A 21,428-nucleotide genomic window follows, 5' to 3' on the forward strand; every position below is an offset into this window, starting at 1 on the left:
AGGGTAGACCTGAGCTCACTGCTTTCACTATCACAGCTTTGCACTCATGCTGTGATATTTGTGACTAGGTGACTTTAAGCTTTTACTCTTAAAATATCTCATTGTTGCCACTGCTGGTTCAGCTTCATGAGAGCTTTAGTCCACAGATAGTTCATGTAACAACCAAACTTTTGTATTGTAGGTCAGCTGGTGTTCAGACATTCATCACTAAAGCAGACAAAATAGTGGCAGAAATAGTGAGAAACTGCTCCTTTGGTAGAGGGAGAAAAACTGAAGAATGGAATGGGCATTTCATTATCTCAAACACCAGAGAGTGCTGACATTGCGATGTGGTGGCACATGCGCACAGTCTGACAATAACAGCTATCATGCCCAAATTTCCATGGCATTTATTCATAATAAACCCTCTTTCTCAGTAAAAAAGCGAGGTTTTGGTGACTTTTCAGAATTTGTTTTCTGCCAAAATCTATGTATCTTAAAACGTGGATTCAGCTGAACTCCCTGGCTAAGACCGATCTGTTTGTTTATTTGTTTGTTTGTACTTTGGCCAAAGGATTACATTGATGGTTTCCCAGGATCCAAAATTGTACTTAATCTGTTTACAGAGCTACATGTATTTTTTGAATGAGAAAGAGGGAAATGAAAGTGGCCATATCTATATCAGCTGGTAGCTGTTCACAGGAAGCAGCAATTACTGTCTAGCCTTCTTCCCCAGGAAAGCCCTCCCGAATGCTTCCTGTACCATGGAGCTGTGCCATGCATGGCCACACAAAATAGCAAATAAAGCACTAGAGAGCAATAAAAACTAATTTGGGGGATAGATTAATAAGAATGACAATAATTCCTGCACAAACAGGACTGAAGCTAATTTCAGTTGCAGTTGTCAAACTGAGCTAAACTGGCAAGGGAAGGAATGTGTGTTTGTAATCAGTAGCTGTGCGCTTGCAGCAGAGGAGGGACTCGGGCATGGCACACTTGGACAGTCTCACCTCTTCCAAATTTGCTCAGCCTGTACAGTATCCTGCATTTTTCCTCTTTGCTTTGTTTGGTCCCAGCTCACATATGTGTGAATCATCCAAGGGGAAAGTTTGAGAGATGCTATGTGTCAGGTCAGTCCAGGTTCATTCACTGTTTATCCTTAGAAAGCCAGAAACACTGGTGTGTAAACAATGGGGGAGGGGAAAGAAAGGTTTAATAAGACAATCAGGGTTAATCTTTTCTTTCAATATTGCATGTAATTTGGTTTTCTAATTATACACCAAACAACAGTTGTACTTTCTTTAATTCAGTTATACAATCACAGCAGCAAATTAATATTACTGCACTCTCTGTGTTGTGAAGGGTGCACAGAGAAAACCTTTGTTATTTTTTTAGTGCTAAATCTGTTAATGTTAAACCATACTCCTCTACACAGCAACAGCAAAGTAAATGACATCAATGAGCATCAATTCAATCCAGAAAGCTTGATAAATTGAGAGGGGTTGTTTACCTAGTGTATGAAAAAGTCCCTTGGGGATGGGTTTTATTGCAATCTGCATAGTCATCCATATTCCTGTACTGTCTGTGCTCATGTTTGTGAGTTAAACATATACAGTAATTTAGCATTCAGATAATCCCACAGCTATAATCCAGACAGATTTAGCTCAAATTTCTCTGGGATTTCTATTATCTAGATTTAACAATGTGCTGTTGACTGGATATTTTAAATTGCTGCAAATGCTTTTTTTTTTTTTTCTGCAATAAACAACATATTTTGATGTTCTCATAATTGAAGCTGTAGATTCTTTCTGGCATTAACCACATATAAAAATGTATCTTTGTGAGGACAGTGATTGCACAGCTGGAGCATGCTTTTAATGGATTCCAGCTATTTGACTACATACCATATAAGATCATACAATGTTTATATGAAAACCAGGATAACATATGTGAAAATACTAATAAGAGTTATCTGAAGAACGTTTATTTCCACACATCATCTCTTTGAAAACAAACTCAACTGCTTCAATTTTAATAATGTTTTATTACAATATATTGGACAGTATAATAATACAGAGCCTGACTCTCTTACAGCACTTTTCTTAAGTAGACCAGAGCTTTTATTGTTTTCAGTTTCCTCAGATGGAACTTCTAGTCTTTCTCACTCAGCAGTTTTGAGGAAAAGAGGGAATCTGGGGGGAAGAAAGAGCATCATTATCCACATGAAATGAGGGGATATTAAACCCAAGTGCACTAGGTACCTTTCACAGCAGACCACCCTTTGTCATATGTTGCTCTGATTAAGTGCAAATGTATTCAAGGGAGAAGAGCAGACACTGTAAAGAGGGTCCAAATGTTCTTATACCAAAAATGCCAGCCCTCCCACATGCACTAGCATTGGTGGGGCTGCAGGAGTAAGAATGCTTGTGTGGGAGATTTTTAGGAGGGAAGTGTACTGTGGGAAAAATTGTAAAGCTGCTTCTTCTACTGGAGTAGCTGGAGTGAGAGTGTCTGAATTGAGGCAAACAGTGGAGCAGGGCAATGCATGCTCTGTGCTCTGCCTTGTAATTGAGTTGCAAATGCACCAAGTACATTATTCACCCCCGGGCCAGATCTTCTGGGAAGAGGCTTGTGCACATTTGGCAATAATTTGACGCTAAGATTGTGTCATCCAGAAGTGTCCCAGAAATTCAAAATAAGCAAACCACTTAGAAATATTTTGAAAACAAACTATTTGGAACTATTTATGGGGTTTAAGAAGCTGTGTGTCATATTTTTGTTCCCTAAACTGGAGGATTCAGACACTAGTTCAATAAGTGAGTTCAGGTATGCTGCCCCTTAAAGCATCCCTATCATGCTGTATTCCAAGTGCCTTCTCTGACTGTGCATTACTGCCAGACCCAGTAACTGTAAAAATCTTGAGAGATATCTTCAATGTGAAGAAAGAAGGAGGATGTTCATTTAATCAGTTGGGATAAAATTGTTCCATGTATAAAATTTATTTGCTTAGTCCCCAAACAGCAGGTTCTCAAGAATGATTTAAAAAAAAAAAAAAAAAACACACATGAAAAAGCATGATAAGGAAGACTTTTATAGCTATCAACCATAATTCTGGGTAAAAACCTTCTGAAAGAAACATGCTGTGTCTGTGTGGCAGTACGTTTGGTTTCATACTTGCTCTGAGTTACCCTTTGCAGTACTACAGCAGCTGGGTTTCAGAAGCAGCAGCAGCACTCACGTTCTTGCCATGAAAAGGAGTCTGAGCATTCACTCTCCTCGCTTCAGGGCCCTGCTAAAACAGTGGGCCTGCTCCTGTCATACTAAAAGCTGGTCTGAGAAGTCATATTTATGCTCAAATAGCTATTAGTTGTAGCAAGCACATTTCTTTCTCTCTCAGGATTTTTTCATAGAGCAGCACAGAGGAAAGAAAGAGAAAACAACTTCTATTTCTGCTCCTTGTTTTTGCTATGTGGAATGTGTTTGGAGAATTGTTACCTGGGGTGATTGCTTGATTGGATTCTGGTGAGGATTGTTTGAGGCTGGTGGCCAATCCAGTCCACCTGTGGCTGGACTCTCGAGAAGAGGGTCACGAGTTGTGAGTTAGTTAGATTTGGTAGTTAGAACAAGTAGGCATGTAGTTTTAGTATCTCCTTTAAATAGTATATTAATGTATTATAGTGTAGTTATAATAAAGAAATCACTCAGCCTTCTGAACTGGAGTCAGACATCATCATTTCTTCCCACTGGGTTCACCTGCATTTACAATAATTAGTATCTGTGTTTGATCCCTAATAAGTCAGAACTATGAAGCTGTAATGCCAGTGAGATGGAAAAGCCATTTGATAGCTCTAAAACTGCTCTTCTTCCAGACAGTGCCTCTGGCACCAGCTGTTGGAGCTAGGAGTTTTCAAGGCCCAATTCTTTTCTTTCTCAGAAGAGTTTCTTTAGACCCCTGAAGAGTAATATCAAAACCCCCGAGGAGCAGAAGAGTTTAAAATGGACCTGACACAACTATGTATTTGCTTGATCTTATTTGAAAAGAAGTATAAGTCAATTTCAAGTTTTACAGTCAATGTCTGAGGAAGTTGCCAGTGCACCACAGGCCTTCTCATTGCTGCACATAGCAGCTCGTCTCACCAGACTCACCAGTTGGGTTCTGGCCACCTGCTTTATTTTCCTTTGCGTTTTTTTTTTCATCCTATTATAGCCTGACCTCTCATTCAGCAATTATTTTGAATCATGCTGAGGACACATTTTCTCTCCCCCTTTGGATTTCCTCCAAATTTGAGATGCAAATGCATTTCAAAATACCATCTTCCGAAGTTATTAGATCCAGAGCTTGGTGATGTGTACTTAGCTGAAGTATCAGACTAGCAAAGAAAGACCAAGAATAAAAGAACACCATGTAAATATTGACAGATTGTTTTTATGAGTAAGCTATGATTATCCTTCATTAATTTGTCTATGCTTTCAGAAAGAGAGGAAATTGCTCAAAAGCAGAATAGTATTTTTTGCAATAGACAACTGTGTGCTGGGATTGTTAAAATTTCTATTCAAGAAATCCCTCAAAATTAAAAAAACTTAAGAAAAACCCCCACTCTCTTACAGGGAGGCATGTCTGCATGTTTAAAAGTAACACCAGTGTGTTCTATATCTGTGTCTGTAATTTGAGATTAAATACACTGTGGATAAGGTTAAAAACATAATCTTTTCTAACCACCTACCAGGCATTTATGCAGTATATTGTTTCCTTTCTGACAGTTAAATTACCAGTAATAAAGCTTTATAACTGTGCCATGACAGTGTTTGTCCTCTAACATGGCTGTGCAACTGCATCACCTGCTCTAAGCTGCACCAGCACAGTGAGGGCAGAATCTGGGCCTGTAACATTTAGTTAATCTAACTGTGTTCCAGTAGCAGAGCTGATACCTTTCTACCTCCTCCCTTACCTTGGTGCTGGAGGAATAAAGCAACTCAAACTAGTCAATTGCTGCAATTCTGAAAACAGATTTTTTGTGCACAAACTTGCCATCTGCACAATCATCCTTTTCCTCTTCAAGTAGCAAACAGCCAGAAGGTACTGAGCCCCCTTTCTGTGTTGCAGAGGGAAAAATCCCAGACATGACTTTGGTAGCTGAGACCTGCTGGTTTTTTTAACCCATTGAAGTATTTTCTAAAGATGCTCTTCTTTCCATGTGCTTGGCTGGTGTTATGGTGACCATGAGTGAATAGATCAAGTTACTGGTATGGGAGTAGCCCTGCCAGGAAGCCAGAGGGCACGGTCAGTGCTGACTGTTTTTAGATGCCTGAACAGGCACAGCTCTAAGTTGGGTGCCTGCTAAGTTAATAAAAGGACTAAACATTATTTCTTCTACCTCCTGTGTGTGGACAGAACACAGCCTGTATCTGAGGCAAGCCTTACTCCTGGGCTCACTGGCCCTTACAACATTGTGTAAATAGCAATATTCTAAAACTACAGTTAGAATTTTTGAGTTTGGGTTCTGCTAGAATTTGAGGAGAGGACTTGTGAAAAACTGAAAGGGGAGAAACTAAGAAAAAAAGCAAACAGAGAAATGCCCCAACACAGGAAATTTTTATGAACAAAATGTGATCAATTCATTCTCAAAGTTAAAGCAAATGAGCAGATGGAAGCTGCCCCTACTTCCTATCTTAATGCTGAAAGAGATCTGTTCCTTGCTTCATGAAGGAAAGAAAATTATTTGAATCAGGAAAATCAAATTAGGAAGGTGACCTGCCCATTTATTTATTTTATTTTTTGCATGGTGGTAGAAAAGATACAGTTGCAAAGTGTACTGGTTTGTAAACTGAGCCACTCCACTAGAAATTATTCAGATGAAAAATGCTGAAAAACCCTGAGCACCATCCCAAATAGTAAAGTCCAGTATTTTATTAATTATAAGCCCCATGCTTTCCTCCTACTCCCAGATCATATAAGTCATAAAGTGGCACCTTTTAGGTAAATTTCCATAATTTCACACATAATATTTATTAAATACATGAATCATCTCTTAGGTTCACTTAAAAATAGCAGAGGACATGAAGTACTCTCTTGTATTAAAAATTATACCTTTTTTCTTTTTTCTTTTGAATTGTTAGAGCAATGTTAGAAACCTCATAGTGTGGTGACAGCTGTTTCTTGGCTCTGTGTGGTATTGATTTGTAAGAGTAGTGATACAGAACTGTTCAGCTAATTAAGACATTGATGAAGTATCTTGATAAAGGATGCCATTCTTCTCTTATCTAAACTGATTTGATACTGGCTTTCTTGCTGAGCACTGTTAAGACCACAGGTACTGAGAAGACCATCACCACCACTGCTGACTCACTCACTGCTGTGCTCACTGACATGGGAGCTGCTCCCCAGCCTTTTCCTGCCACCCCCTTCACGGGCTGTTGTCTGCCCAGGGACCAGCTTCTCTCACCAGCTCTCTGGCTTCATCCCCATCTCACTGGTACCTCTCTCAATAGCCTAATTTTGGCTCTGAGCTACATCTAGTGCTTAGATAGGATAAGATTTCAGCCAGATGGATTATGAACAGCATTTTCTTTTCAATGTTCTTGGCTCCAACCCCACAGAAGGTTGCTTTAGCCCAACAGAATAAAGTCCTGTCCTTCAGACAGCTGAGCCAGTTGCCTTACTTTAGCATGCAGTGTAATTGTTATGCATGTTCCACAGAAGGCATTTCACTCACAGCTTCTGTTTTGCACCTGGAATCTGAATGTGCTGCTGACATCAGGACCCCACAGTGCCTTATAAAGGCAGATGAAGGCATTAAGAATCTGGACCTTTGTACAGTATCCTAAATAAACCATCTTTCATTTCTTATATTTCACCCTGATAAGAGAATATAATGTCTGTGGTCCACTGAGCTCTATGCTGGTGAGTAAAACTCTGTGAAGCTTATAAATTCATGCAAATAGATAATATTGCTTTTCCCCACCTTGATTCAGATTATAAATCAATGAGATTTAGTCCACCACTCCTTATGAGTAATTCTGCAGTCACATATTCATGCTGAGGAAAACTTTTCAGTGAGATTTTTTTCAAGATAAATCTTTGCCAGCTATTGGAAGTGTGATAATTGCAGAGCCACTAACATTTTCCTGCTCCATATCAAATGCATCACAAATCTGCCCAGCATCTTTGTCAATCATTTAAAGTGTAGCTGACAAAAATAATATTCTTAGAATTATTATTAGAAGAATTTATGGTCTCTTATGAAGTGAAAGTGATTTTGATATATGAACAGCATTGGGAGGAACTGCCAGTTTGAAAACTCACACCAGACCTCTGTGTGTAATATTCTTGTCTCGCAGGAAGTAGTGGGAGTAATATGTGAAAAGGAGTTGTTCACAAGTCAGAATCCTTAGGAGCTCTCTAGATGACTCTTCCTGCATTTTGTGATATTCTGCTAAAAGAAAGTTTCTCTTTCCCTTTCTTGAGCCTTTTTATGTCACAAACTGTGCACACAAAGGCATGTGCGTAACAGTTCACACTGGTTGCTCAGCAAAAGATGTAGAGGAGGATCAGGTACAAAACAAAGGTTCCACTCATGATGGTGGTTACAACTACAAATCTCAGTGCAAAATAATGATAATTATTAAAAGAAAGGTATTCTTTAAACTGTCTCTTGTTAAAGGCTGATTTATCTTTCCACACTATAATGATACGAATACCAGACAAGCCTTTGCATTGCCTTCGCTCACAACTTAACTGGAATCACAAACAGTTTTCATAATGAAGTATACAGCCTGCAAAAAATTTGTATGCCAAGTGTGTCCACAGGACCTGTTGTCCCAGACTGTACCTTTCCCAAAATGTGCACTGCCAAGCTCTTCAGTGTGTTTAGTACTGCACAGCACTGTAAGCCAACTGATGTTTATTACTGTGCAATAGGTCAATGCAGAGTTTCACCACAACAAGGTACATTCCAGTACAGGCTGTACATGAAGGGCACTATCTGTTATGGATCAGCTTAATGGGGAGAAGAACCTGCATCTTACTGGGGATGTGCTGAGCACCCACCTCAGCCTCAGGGGAGAGCAGTTAAAGTGGCAAGTCCTATCCTTGTAGTCTCCAAGCACAACTACTCTTGATTGGTACCTGGCCTTTTCCCAGGCCTCTGTGGTGGAGGAAATCCTCCTCATGTCCTGTCTCACTCCATATAGCTGCACTAAGGCCAACTGCAATTACTGGTATGTGTATTATGCAGACTAATTACATCTATGTAACATAATAAATATATGTGTTTTATACATGTTATGTTCTTAGAGCAAAGATACAGCCATAAAAATACACACCAGTCTGCTCTGTACAAAGAAGACAGATGGTATTTATTCCCTATTAATTAATATTGCATGCAGAATTTCCTCCCTCTTTAAATATCTTGAACATCCGTTTTCAAAATTTAAATGTACACATACAGATTCTTTTTGTTTTGACAGCTGACTGTTGTATTTTTTCTCCATTCAACATAGGTGGCCTTAGTTTGTTCTTACAAGTGCTATCTTGTGTATCTTCAATCTACCTGTCATTATTATAGTTCTCCTTTCTACTTGAATCAAGTTAATCAATTGATTTAATTAATTTAAAGATGGAAAACAAACAACGGTGCAAACCCTCCTGAAATTTGGAGAATTAATAAATGAGGTTTGACAGGTTTGTTTCTGCAGGTTTTGTCTTCACTGGCCATCACCTTATTTAATAATTTGCTTTTTCTCAGTCACATGTTTCAGAATAACATTACACATAAAGATGAAATGCAGCCACTGCTGAAATTTTATTGTTCAGTGTAACTTGTTCACAAATGCTCCTGGAGACACGTGGTCTTTGTCTGCTGTTGTAGTTTTACACTGGAACATTTCTGCCTTACAACTAGAGCCACACATAAACATGGCTATAAACAAAAAAGCAATGTCACTATCATGGATATTCCAACCCCATTGCTTTAAGGGATACTTTAAAGGAAAGTAGGCCAAAAACTTGACCTATTTTAAAAGACATGGCAATCTGTTCTTTTAAAAAATCCTTCACACTTCATTGAGTCCTTCTCTGTCTCCCATACCATGAAAAATATTGTACAGTAGCAAGATTCAGAATTCTTCTCTACTGTTACCCACACAAACAAATACTGCAAAATGAAATCTGCAGTATAACAAATTTATTTTTCTGCATCACTGATCTTGAAAAAGAAATCATCTTAAAAATTACCAAATGCATACATTGAATTAATTAGGTGTAACTAACTAAAATTGCTACATCACTGCACTTTCTCCATAGTGTTAGTTGCAATGGATCCATTTGGTAACCAAGAAGTCTTAAGATACATAAAGGACTTTCGCTTCTAGGAGCTTCAGTGTTTTGAATTTGAAAACTAGAAGCAGTGAGCCATATTTCTCAGTTATTTTGCTATTTGAAATCTGGCTGTGAAACTCTGTTTACTTTGTGTTGGACTCCCGCCAGAGGAGTCCTGGTTTTAGCAGATGGTCGTGGAGCGGAGGCCAGACGTTTCCTGCTGCGTCCTGACGAGGCACTGATAGCAGCGCTCCCAGGCGAGGCACTGATGCCTTCAGCAGCCACCGAGGCTGGAGAGCAGGCGCTGCTGACACAAAGGTTGGGAGGAGTCCATGAAGCAGCCCCTGCGGCAAATGACTTAGTGGAAAAGAGGGTGCTGAAATGGTGCTCAGAGGTGGTGGAGCTGTCAGACAGAAGATGAGCAGGGGAAGAGCTGGAGTTTTTACCAAGAGGAACTAAAGTGTTAAAACCAGATGGGCATAAACCAGTACTGAGGAGATGTGATTGCTTTGATCTTTGACAGGACACTCCTCTGCCTTGTCAAGAAGAGACTTGAAAGAAGATGGTCCAAATGGAAGGCTTTACTGTGGTGTGGGTTTACCTGTCTGCTCTACCCGCTGCAGGGAGCATTTCCCTTTCCCCCATTTCTGGTGGGGGGGGGGGGGGGGGGAGGGGGAGGGCAACTTCTCTCAGAACAAATATCCTTAATGTGTCCTCAGGCTGGGTTTGATCTTTCAAGATGCTGCCTGCTCTCAAGATGGGGAATCAAAGGGCAATGCCATAATCGCAAGCACTTGAGTATCGCTGGATTGCTGCCTTGACAATTTGCATACAGGAGAAAATGGAAACAAATTTCTCAGGAGTCTGTATGACTTGGAAATCTTCCAGAAATCCTTCAGGCAGCAGTAAGATTAAGGACATCCATAGTTTATCTGGGGATTCAGATTTTGAACCAATGTAGCTAAAATTCACGGTTCCCATGCCATATGACTCTGTGCTTGGGGATTTGGTGCTCTCCCATTCCCTGCTATCACATACCTGGAAGCACTGCATTAGTGTGTCATTCTAATTTGGGTGATGATTTTGTGTGGGTAGCAAGGCTCCTGTGAACTGCAGCTGACCCCTTCCTTGCACTCCAGCCAATCTGCAGGTAGGCAGTGTTGGATTTTGTATGCTTGTGCCTTTCCAGATTACTACTGGATCTTGAATAGAAAGAAATCCCAGGAAGACTGAAGTGTTGATTGCCTTGTTACATCACTTGCATATATTTCTCCCTCCTTGACCATTAGCATAAGAGACAACTGACAAGATCAGGCATCTGCATAGGGGTCAGACTAAAAGTATTTTCCCCCAAGCTTCTACTTGCAGAGCATCAACATTCAACAGCCCCAAAAATGGGGAAAAATGGTTTAAAACCTCATTCAGCCAAGTACCAAACTTTGGTATTTCTTTCAGTGAGAGCCCTTCCTTCCTACTTATCAGTGCTGTACAGGACAGCCTGAATCACCACTTTCATCATCACTGTCCTCTTCTGTGTAGTTTTCTTAGGCTGTAGTAGTTGCTACCTTTTTCTACCTTATTGACTTCTTCCAACTTGAAGTCAAGAATGCAGTATCTGGAACACCACACCGGTGGCATTTTTTACAGCTCAGCAGCTGAGCCCATTTGACATTACTGAGACAAAGATTTATTGTACTGTACAGAGGAGATAGTCTACAGAAATGAAGTTTCAAAGTATCTGTATCATCAAAGAACATGGATAGACCTTGGGAATTTAATCTGGTCATCATCACTTATGGAATGCAAGTGATCTATGTCTTACCCAAGATGCAGAATGCCACATCCTTCTCTCACCAGCCCTGGTGAGCCATAGCCAGGCTGGGAGCCCAGGCCTTGCTGTCTTACACCTCAGGATCATCCACATTCACACAGAGGAAGGGCTCATATCCCATTCATTAGCACCCTAAAACTGCCATACAGAGTCTGAAGCCATTTCCATCACTAGGCAGAGGGGTGGTTAATGCTCTTCCTTTGCTAGAGAAGGAGTCATGATCATGGGGCCTACCTCAGACTTCCCCAGCATGTTTTTAACATTTCCTGTTATTTGCCAAGTGGCCATACTGTGCACCACACAATGCTCACTCCCACTCCAAACAGATGCTGCAAGACCCAGCAAAGCTTAGAAAATTTCTGGTGAAGCAGGCTTTCATTGTAATTAAAGTAGCCCCATTTTCACTGCCCAGTTTGAACACAGACCATTTTCTTCTGTCAGCTGGGATGATGTGAATCTGAAGCTGGGCTAACTGGCTTTTTTTTTTTTTTTTTTTTCCTTTAATAATTGAAACTATAAAAACTGAAGCTTTCATTAAAATTTGTTAGGTGAATTACTAGTTATTGCACTTTGATTTTACAGATACTACACAGGAATGGAGCTAAGAAAATAAACAGAACCAGAGCGAAATGTCTTGGGCATAGCATAGGACACACAGAGACAGGCATCCCTGGGGAAGGAGAGTTGCAAAAAGGCATCAAAATGGAGTTCACTGAACTGGCGTTTAAAGCTTTTGGGAAGTGTCTTTTTTAAGCAAACCTTTAAAGTCAATTATCCTCAGAGAATGTGCTTCATGTTTGTCTTGCGGATAAAGATAGTGAGATTTCATAATTTATCTGGCTCATACCTCTGAGCGTGCAGGCCCCTGGCCCTGTGCTAGACAAGAGGCGGCAGATCCCTCTCTGTGGACAGGAGAGCGGGAAAAGTGCCTTCCCCTCAGTGCTGGCTGCAAGCTGCAGAAAGGGCAGTGAGGCATTCCTTCTTGAAAGTGAGAGACGCTGTATTCCCCAGCTGTCAGACACAATCTATTATGGAAAAATCAAAACAAAACAAAGCCACGCTGAACTACAGCAGAGAAAATCCTGGAAAATGGGTTGGACAGTACTTAAGCACAACTTTTCCCCACAGAGAGGGAATGTGTTACATCCGAAGCTCCAGAAATAGAGGGAAAATAAACAGAGCTTTTGGAATTAACCTGGCAAAATGGAGTTGGCTCCCACCTGTGTCAGGACAGCACAGTGGAGCTCGTCCTCATGCAGACAGCCAGCTCTTTCTCCAGAACAGCTCTTTCATTCTCTGTTGAAGATCATCCTTGGATGAATATATGTGTCCGGCACAGGAGATTTGCAGTGCTCTTGAGTTAGAAAAGACATGCATTTTAGCACTAGTACAGCAACATCAGTTTTCTAGACAAGTAAAATCTACCTGCAGAAGGAGAGAGGAAGCCCCCACCTACTCACAGTTCAGCTGCTGTGCTCTTCCACAAGGGCAGATGTTTGGAAAATAGGAAAGAACAGGAAAGATCCTGGTCCTGCCAACACTAGTCTGGTTTCTGACATGCTGTAACTTTCACACATGTCTTTCTTTACAGTAAGGGAACTTAAAATTAACTCATATGTATTACTTCTGGTATGTTTCTTAAACAGTGCTGACCGGGAGCTAAATGTCTGCATCAAATTAAGGTTTTTAGAACCATTAGGTACAAGAACTCCAGCAGATGGTTGTAGTGGTCCTTGATGGAGAGATGCCCAGTCAGTCCATCTCATGGCTGTTCATCTCATAGCAGTTAAATAATTCCTTCAGTATCTTCAAGTTAATTCTGTCAGCACGAGCTTTGTTGACACAGAAATTCTGGATCTATTTGTTCTCTGCTGTAGCTACACATGGCCACATAAACTGTGAATGGGCTGCCACCATCTTTGCCCATTTTGCACAGGTGCACGAGGGTGTACGAAACACGAGGCAAATTCAGCTGGTTGTGTGGGAGGCAGCCGAAATGGCCCCCATTTATGAACCTGTGCGTGTGTAAAGGGCAGGACTCCCCCGCTGGGTGTGGAAACAGGCACGTGCCAGACCCGTGCCAACGCCAGGAGAGCGTTATTCCTAACAGGAAAGGGCTTGTGGAGAGCAGAGAGAGAGCTTCCCTTCTGTACTGATACACAACACAGCCCCGTTTCTTCTAAGTATCACACTGTGAAAAATGTTATTTTTTTATTTACTGCTAGGCCTGAGAAGGAAATCTTTTCTTTACACAAAAAGGGACCCTCATCTCATTTTGGGCTCTTGTGGAATCTTGTTTTGGGTCTGATGCTCAAACCCAGCAATAACAGGCTTATACTTGGAAGGCTTCACACCAAAGGCACAGAAAAAAAAAGTATTTTTTATAGAACAATTGATTGATAGTGAGATATGGGAGCATAAACATAGCTTTGGAAGCCCATGGACCATTTTGACCACCAAAATGCAACCTGGGAGTCTGGCTCACTTGTTTAATCTCTGTGCCAGTTTAATCCCATTCTGCCCTAAAACACCTGGTGTGATTTCAGGGTGGTACTGGTGGCCTTTGGGTGCCAGCCTGACATGGTATTGCAGATTTTGCAGAAGAGAAGTGACTCCTTTTTTTTTTCTGGGTCACATGATGCCCATACAGCTCTAAATAAACATGTTTAAAAGGTCATGTCTGGGACCTAAATTAATGAGGAACTAAATAATGAACTTGTCTTCCAGCTGGTTTAGACTGAAAGCAACACTGAAATAATGTATATTTTTTACAATTTATTGTAATGGTCTATGCTCCTGCAAACATGATGCACATCTGTTGAACCCTATTCTGAGGTGTAGGGCCATCAGTTTCAATCTGGGACAATATATAGGTGTTGGCCAGAATGATTTTATGGCTTGGATCCCTGTGGGTTAAATTCTGATCGGGCAGATGTGACAGAATCCAACAAAAGATCTCAACAGAAGCAACCCTGGTTGTGTTGATACAGTTGCTCTTAAGGGGAAATTGCCACAAAACTAAAAATTACCACCAAGGACCAAGACCCTTGTCTTCCTCTGCCAGTTTACCTGCACACTGATGTAGTTTTCTTGCAAAAAGCATAACAGTTAGGATTTAAAATTGATTACTTCTCTGCTCACTTCTGATAAAAAATTTTACTTTTATTTTTTTCCTAATTTTTTTAAAATGACCGTCAGAAATTTTCAATTATCATTAAAAAAACATTTTAAATCAGAGGCAGGGACAAGAAGGCTTAGGTTTTTTTGATTCTGATGAGAGGTTTTGTAAGGCGAAGATCACCATCATTGTCACAGCCATTAATGTTCTGATTTTGGAGCAGTGGAGACGTAAGCAAATATTTATTTTTGAAAGGCCTTTGCTTCAGCTGATGACAAAATGCTCATCTCCTAAATTTAGCAAAGCTGTGTCTCCATATGTATATTTATATTATTAGTCACCTTTAAGCCCACATTTTCTGTGATCAGCACAAGGCAGGGAGTCACTGCATCCTTGTGTCAGAGAGGGCACCTGCATGTCCATGCCCCTGCCAAGTGGGGTGAGTGTCCAGTTGTGAATTCCAGTGGGAACAGACCAGAACTGGAGTGGCTGGGAAAGGAGGGGCAACAGGGGGGCAGCTTGAGCAGGCTGTGTTACCATAACCCTACAGGGAAGAGAAACAATAACCGTGGAATATCCAGAGCTGGAAGGGCCCCACATGGTCATCCAGTCCAACTCCTAATAATGACTTTAATAATGGTCACCTTCTATCACCGTCCCTGAATGTAGGTATTTACCTGTCCACTATCCCAGGCTGTGCAATTCCTCTGGCTCTTTTCTTTAAAAGCCACGATCCCAAGGAGTAGAAATATGGCTTGTGCCTGTAGTTCAGAGAAAGCAGTTGTGCTAGCCGCACAATTTAAATTTTGGGAAATTGTTTTCACAGAAAGGTTGTGGGTAAAGGCCGGTGGAACTAATGGCAGCCCGGCCCCACTCATGTCTAGGGAGCACGCAGGAAGCCTGAGGGCGAGCAATGGCCCGGCCTGCCGCCGCCCGTGCCGGTGTCTGGCTTCCTCAGCGCCGTGTGAGCACGGCGGCACTTGTTATTTTGTTACGAGCCGCGGCGGAGGGCGGGCCGGGCGCGGGGGCTGCGGGGCGCGCCCGGCCGCGGTGCCGCAGCTGATGTAATGCTGCTGCCGCCGCAGCGCCTTCACGTGTCTGCGGCGCGCCCGGACAGCGGGGCAGCAGCGTGTGCCGCACGGTGTGTGCGCCGTGACACACGGGGACACACACACACACACACACACACACACACGCACGCACACACGTGTTATTTGGGCCGCCGGGCCGCTCCGGGCGCAGTCCAACCCCCTCCCCACCGCGGCGGGGGTCCCGGGGCTGACGGAGGGGCCGCCCCCCCGCTCCGGCTGCGCTCGCCGCCCCCGGCCCCAGTCGCGGCCCCGGCCCCCTCCCCGGCAGCGGCGGCGGCGGCGGCGGCGGCGCGGGGCGGCCCGTGTGTCGGGCACGCCGAGCCTGCGCACTCGGCGGCCGGGCGGGCACGGCGGCCGCGGGGCGAGGAGAGGCGCGGGGCGGGCCGGGCCGGGCCAGGTGCTGCTGCGGGGCGGGGGAGCGCGGAGCGACCCTGCGCGGGGGGCGGCGGGGGCCGGGCGCCATGCGCCGAGCCGCGGGCCGGGCTCGCCATCCTGCGGCGTAGCGGCGGGACGGGTTCCGCCCGTGATGTCCCCCGGGCAGCCGGGGAAGGCGACTCACTCGAGCGCTGCGGCAGAGGCCTAGTGCGGCCAGCGCCGCTCGCGTCCCATGGCCGAGGAGCAGCAGCCGGAGGGGGGGCAGCCGCCGCGGCGGCTCGCCGGCACCCCCGCGCCCGGCGGGGCCCTGCCGGCCCTGGTGCCGGGGCTGCAGGGCGGCGAGGCCAGCGCGCTGCAGCACAAGATCCGCAGCTCCATCTGGTAAGGGCCGGGCCGGGGGAGCGGGGGAAGGGCCGAGGGGCTGCGCGGGCGCGGCCCCTTTGTGCGGGCAGCGCGGAGCACACGCGTGTTCGCGGGCGGGGGTCGCGGCCGGGCCGTGCTCGCGGCCGGCGCCGCTCGGGCAGGACCGGCCCCGTGTGCGGGCGGGCGGCGGCGCTGCCCGGCTGCGGTGGGCGGCGGGCTCGGGTCACCTGCCGCAGGCGCCGCAGCCGGGCGCATCTTGCGCGGCCCGCGGCGCTCCCGGCCGTGTTTGTAGCGCGCACATGAGCGCCCAGCAGGGCGCTGGTGCAGCGGGGGATGCGGAGCTGGGCAGGAAGGGTGCGATTGTCCGGCCCCCTGTAAACCTCTGCTCTTCTGAGGTCTCAGGCAGTTCAAATGCAGTTTTGGCTGGAGCTCACGATGATTTTCAAGTTTCTGCATAGGAATCCAGGTTATTTTTTGTTGATTCTTTTCCCTAAAAATTCAATTTCTTAGTCAACTAGCATTTTATTTAAGAATTTTATGTGTATTAGGGAAACGAGGTGAATCGAGTTTAGGTTGGTGCAAATAGAGCACTTTGTTGTTCTTTGTTTTTTAGTTTGTTTTTTTTTTTTTTAGTATCTGCAAGAGGCTGTCACCTGCAGCATTTGTATTTTATGTACGTTTTTAAAAGCTGCTTTTGGCTGAGGGCACTGGTAAAGAGTACTGAAAGTTGGGAGTTGTAAATACAGGTTACTCATGTAATGTTTTCCTTTATATACACACACACCATGTGTATTTTATACATATACTCATCCCAATAAAAGCATACTGATCTAGCTTGCATATTACGTCATATTACAGTTAGATTGTCTGGTTTGAATGGATGTCGCTAGAAAATAAACAGAATCTAAACATAATTTTACCTTCAGATTTTTTTATTGTATGGCATACTGAAATTGCTTTTATTATTGGGATGGTGGTTGTTTTGTTTTTATTTATTTAAACGGTAAATAATAGTTCATTCTCCTTCATCCACACTTGCTACCTTTTGTTTTGGTCTTCTCTGCAATGTGACCTAGAGAAGGAATATGAGCTGCAGAATTTTCTGTCTTTTTGGATCATAAAATCTTCACACCCTCCTAATTTATTATGGTATTTAGTGATGGTCTTTTCATGTTTCCTTCTCTTTGCATGAATGTGCTGTTTGGAAATGATCCTCGGAGAGCATGTTTACATTGCATTCAGATTAGGAGGTATCATGTCCAAGTTGAAGACAAAATGGCTACTAAGTAAAACCTCTGCTTTTATTGTGGCTTTTCTTTTCAAGGAAACAGAGCACATATGTTAGCTTCTGAAATGAACACTGCTTGTTTGATTCAGGTGAACTTGGTGAATAGCCCAAGCCCATGTTTGGTACAAAGGAATGAAGCGTTTTGCCCGGGGTGAGTGGCTTGCCTGGTGCCAAGTGCCTGTGACCAGCAGAGGTTTTCCAGCACCTTGCAGCCCTGTCTCCTGGTACTTTCACAGGTGTTCCTCACCTTCACAGAGTGTTCCTCCTGGCTACCTGCTTCCTGCACCGGGCTTCAACTTCCCTGCTGCTCTCAGGCAGCATCTGTTCCCTGCAGGTTGTGCTGTTGAAATGCAGTATTTGAAGATAAGGTTATTTTTTTATAAGAAAACCTTTTCTTTTGATGTTTTCAAATCTTATGTTTCTCTATTGTGATCAAGCAGTCTTCCTTTGAGGTTGGAGTTTAATGTGAATTTGCATCTTCCTGGAGATGAAGTGGTTGTTTTGGCACAGCAGGGATGAGGAGCACTGCTGAGGATGTTGTGCACACTGCACCCCAATAAACAGTGCAAAGTCTCCTTCTGAACTGGCAGCAAACTGGGGTTTGCTCTCTGTACAGTGGGTGCTGGTGATGGATAAACACCAGGAGAGGTTGTGGAAGGCCAGTTGTGAAAATGGCAGCGCATTGCTGTTAACAGAGTGAGGTGTAATGAGCAGAGCAGAGCTTCTTCCTCTTTTCTCCTTCCCTCCTCTTCCTCCCCTCTTCCCCTGCCGTGCCAGTTGCATGTGCTGGCAAGTTGGTGCATTCAGTTCCCCCTTTGCTTCCCAGCAGGTTTAGCACATCCAGCTCAGTACTCTTCTCTGTTGTTTTCCCCCAGCTCCTTTTTTCCCCGCACGTGTTTGTAAATAGTAGATGGAGGCTTTTAAGTTGGTTGTGTTTGTTACAGGTTTTTTAAAGGTTTCAGTCTTCAGATTGTATTGTCAGTGAAAATAGTATAGCAAAATATAGCAGCTACATAAATACTGGACTTGAGGATCACAAACAAGTCTATGCTTGTCCCTCCACTTCACAGACAAATATAGAGACTGATGCAGACCTCGAGTGGGACAATGAGCTATTAATTGTCTCAATTCGTACTTATTTTATTCTGTTTATTAAATTAAAATGTAGATTGACAAAAACATATTAGATAATTGTGTACATGTGGAGTCCCTTAAATTGAAACAATCGTTTAAGCCCTGCTGGTTGCATTTGCAGGCATGGTCAGTATAGGTACTGAAGACTTAAAAATATGCTTTTTAAGTGTCCAGTCTGTTGGGGTTTGTTTTTTTTTTTTTGGTTTTTTTTTTTTTTTGGGGTGTTTTTTGGCATATAAGGTGACCACTAGTTTGAGCTAAGGAGGGGAAGATAAAAGAGTGACTTAGCTGTGCTTAGAAACAAATCAGGAAGTATTTATTTGCATTACAACATCATATACAGGTATTTAACTGCTATTTGGTTGCAGTAATTGAAGCTCATCACTGTCTATCTGTGTTTGTGTCCTGGCTGCCCCACTTGAACACATGCAGCAAAGCAGTGTCTGGTTTTGTTTCGTGCTGCATGAGAGTTGCTGAGGCGGTTGGATGTGTTCTTACGGTGTGGGTGAAGCGGGCAGAAATAATACTGCATGTCTTTTCCCATTGACGGATTAGAAGTCTAGACAGAGAGAACACGTCTTTGGGAGCCCAGCCTGGCTGATTAGTGTCAGCATGGGCGGGTTTGTAAATTGCCCTGGTCTTCGCTGGACACTGGGCCTTAATCTGCCTGTTTTTATTTCTCTGTAGATTCGTTAAAGCTTTCATATTTATTAATAGCTTTTTGTCCAGACGTTGGAGCCCGAGGCGGGAAAACCTCCCTAGTCAGCTGTCTGAGCATATAGACTAATGGGGTTTCACTTACTTCTTTGGGTGAGGGTACTGTATTATCAAGTGTGTGTTATTTGTATATGATGTTTCTGTACCCAAACATATGGTGGTGAAGACAGAGTCTACTCAGTATCACGTTAACTTGCCAAGGAATATCTTGCAGCTGAAGACACCCAGCGAAGTACGGATGTAAAAGCAGCGTGGCACAAGGATTGAGATGCAGAGATAGCCAAGGGAGGATGGTGTCAGCTGAGGGTCTCTCATTGCTGGCATAAAAGAAAAAGACCAACAGTTTTAGGCAATTTAATCCCTCCACTCACTGTATTAATCCAAAATCCAGTAACTGTGAACATTGAAGGAACGGACAGGTTTGTTTTCTTGTTCACTGTTGCGAATAACTGGTGATGGTTCTGCTATGAGCACTTGTTTACCATTGTAAATAGTAATCTGGTGCTTGCATCTGTGCATGGGTTGGCCCCAGCTTCTTTCACCTTGCCTGCATCTCAGCTCTTTTTGTCCTAAAGGCATCTGTTAGGATTTGAATATTGCAATTCTGCTTGAGAGATTAATTTCTCTCCTTCCCCGCCCCAGTGTCTCATGTGTAAACCGAGCTGAGGACCAGGCAGTGTGGAATGGCAAACACAAAGCACTGCATTTGCAGCCATTTCAGGCTGGATGTGTGTGTGGGTTTCAGACCCATAATTTTTGTCCTCCAATCACTCTTCTAGCTAGAAGTTGTATTGGAAAACCACATGAGCGAGTCTGGGCAGTGCTGAAATTGTGTCCTAATGCCCAGTTTGTCTCATGTTGAAAAAGGAGCAGGAGGTGAATTGTGCCCTTGTTACTTTTGGGCTCTTGTTATTGTGCTAGAAAACCAGATTAGCTGATTGTAACACCAATGTTTTCTAATCTTTGGAAGGCTCCATTCTTTTTTATGACTTAAAACATTCCTGCTCCCTCCTGCAGTTGCATCCATCACTCCTCATTAGGCATTGTCAGCAAGCGTGGATCGTCACTTAGCTGTTGGCAGAGCAAGTGTTCTTCAACTTGGGAAATGCCATTGAGGTTTTTCATAATAGGAATTGCTACTTATTTGTATAGTTAGGTCAGCAGAAAAAATGATTGACTTGATATTTTTAATAAAATTAATATTGATTGACTTGATATTTTTAATGCCTGGCAGTGAAGAGGGAAGCTCGAGGGGTATGTGTTTCAGGCTTTTAGCAAATGCAGATGGATATACCTTTTTGGTAGTTTTCTTTTGCAGTTGAAATTTCTGTATGTATTTTTTTAAAACAAGAATTTCTTGAGTCAGGTTGGATTAATGTGTAAACCAATCCATCTGCATTTTCTCTCTTTCTTGTAGCTTGGGAGAGGGAGACAGGAAGTAAGAGAAAAAAAACCCTGACATAACCTTCAGTATTTTGTTAAGTAGCCTGTCAAAACTGAGAGAACTCAAAATTTCCTCTGATTACAGAGTACTTGTGGTTATTCTGTGCCCCCAGCCTAAAATGCAGTGGCTGTCATTCCTTGCTTCATCCTGGTTAATTCATTGTTGGAGGTGGGAAACACAGGTTATATAATTCTTTAATTATGGATTACTGATTTCTGTAAGGAAAATCAAATAATTATCATTGACAGGTGTACAGGCTGCACTTACTTCACTTAATCTATGCAACATCAGAAGTGTGTTTACCTGCTTTGAAAAAGTACCTTGAGCCCCCTAGCTGAGAGATGATGAGAATGTAAAACTGCAAAGATTTCTTGTCACTGACTCAGTTTTCCCTGGCTTCGTGGTTCCAGTAATTCCAGGTGTTGGTAAGGTTTGCCTGTCCTGAATGTGTTTCCTGATATGGTGTATAAGCAGTCAAATACATAGGAAAAAATTGAACCATGGACCATATTTTAGAGTAGTTCATGGTGATTTCAGGGAAGGTCACCCCTCCTTGGGCAAAGCATTTAGCAGCTTGTCATTCTCCTTCACACTCTGCTTCCCCAAATGGATAGGAACAGAAAGTGGAATTTGTTTCGTTTCACTCCACCTGGTTCTGTACAATTCCCATGTAGTTATTGTGGAAGAAAAAAAGGCATTTCTGAGGAGAGGGCTAGCTCTTAGGAAAGATGTTTCCATAAAACAATCCATCCAATCACTTCATGTGCCTAAT

At 43.2% G+C, this 21,428-nt stretch overlaps 1 protein-coding gene and 1 long non-coding RNA gene across 2 annotated transcripts in view; one reads left to right on the forward strand and one right to left on the reverse strand.

The window, feature by feature from the left end:
- Nucleotides 1-11,979: 11,979 nt before the first annotated feature.
- LOC128813465 (uncharacterized) lies at nt 11,980-15,022 on the reverse strand. Its single transcript, XR_008439044.1, has 3 exons — nt 14,922-15,022; nt 12,347-12,480; nt 11,980-12,151 (listed from the first exon to the last, which is right to left on the reverse strand). It is a non-coding gene; the product is annotated as an uncharacterized LOC128813465 (long non-coding RNA).
- An 833-nt stretch (nt 15,023-15,855) lies between these two features.
- RFX7 (regulatory factor X7) overlaps nt 15,856-21,428 on the forward strand; it is a 45,931-nt gene continuing 40,358 nt past the window's right edge. The window contains exon 1 of the mRNA XM_053988619.1: nt 15,856-16,091. Within this exon, the coding sequence (XP_053844594.1) occupies nt 15,943-16,091 (149 nt within the window). The 5' untranslated portion in view covers nt 15,856-15,942. The remainder of the gene's footprint in view (nt 16,092-21,428) is intronic.

This window comes from Vidua macroura, chromosome 12 (genome assembly GCF_024509145.1).
Source record: "Vidua macroura isolate BioBank_ID:100142 chromosome 12, ASM2450914v1, whole genome shotgun sequence".
Classification (NCBI taxonomy): Eukaryota; Metazoa; Chordata; class Aves; order Passeriformes; family Viduidae; genus Vidua; species Vidua macroura.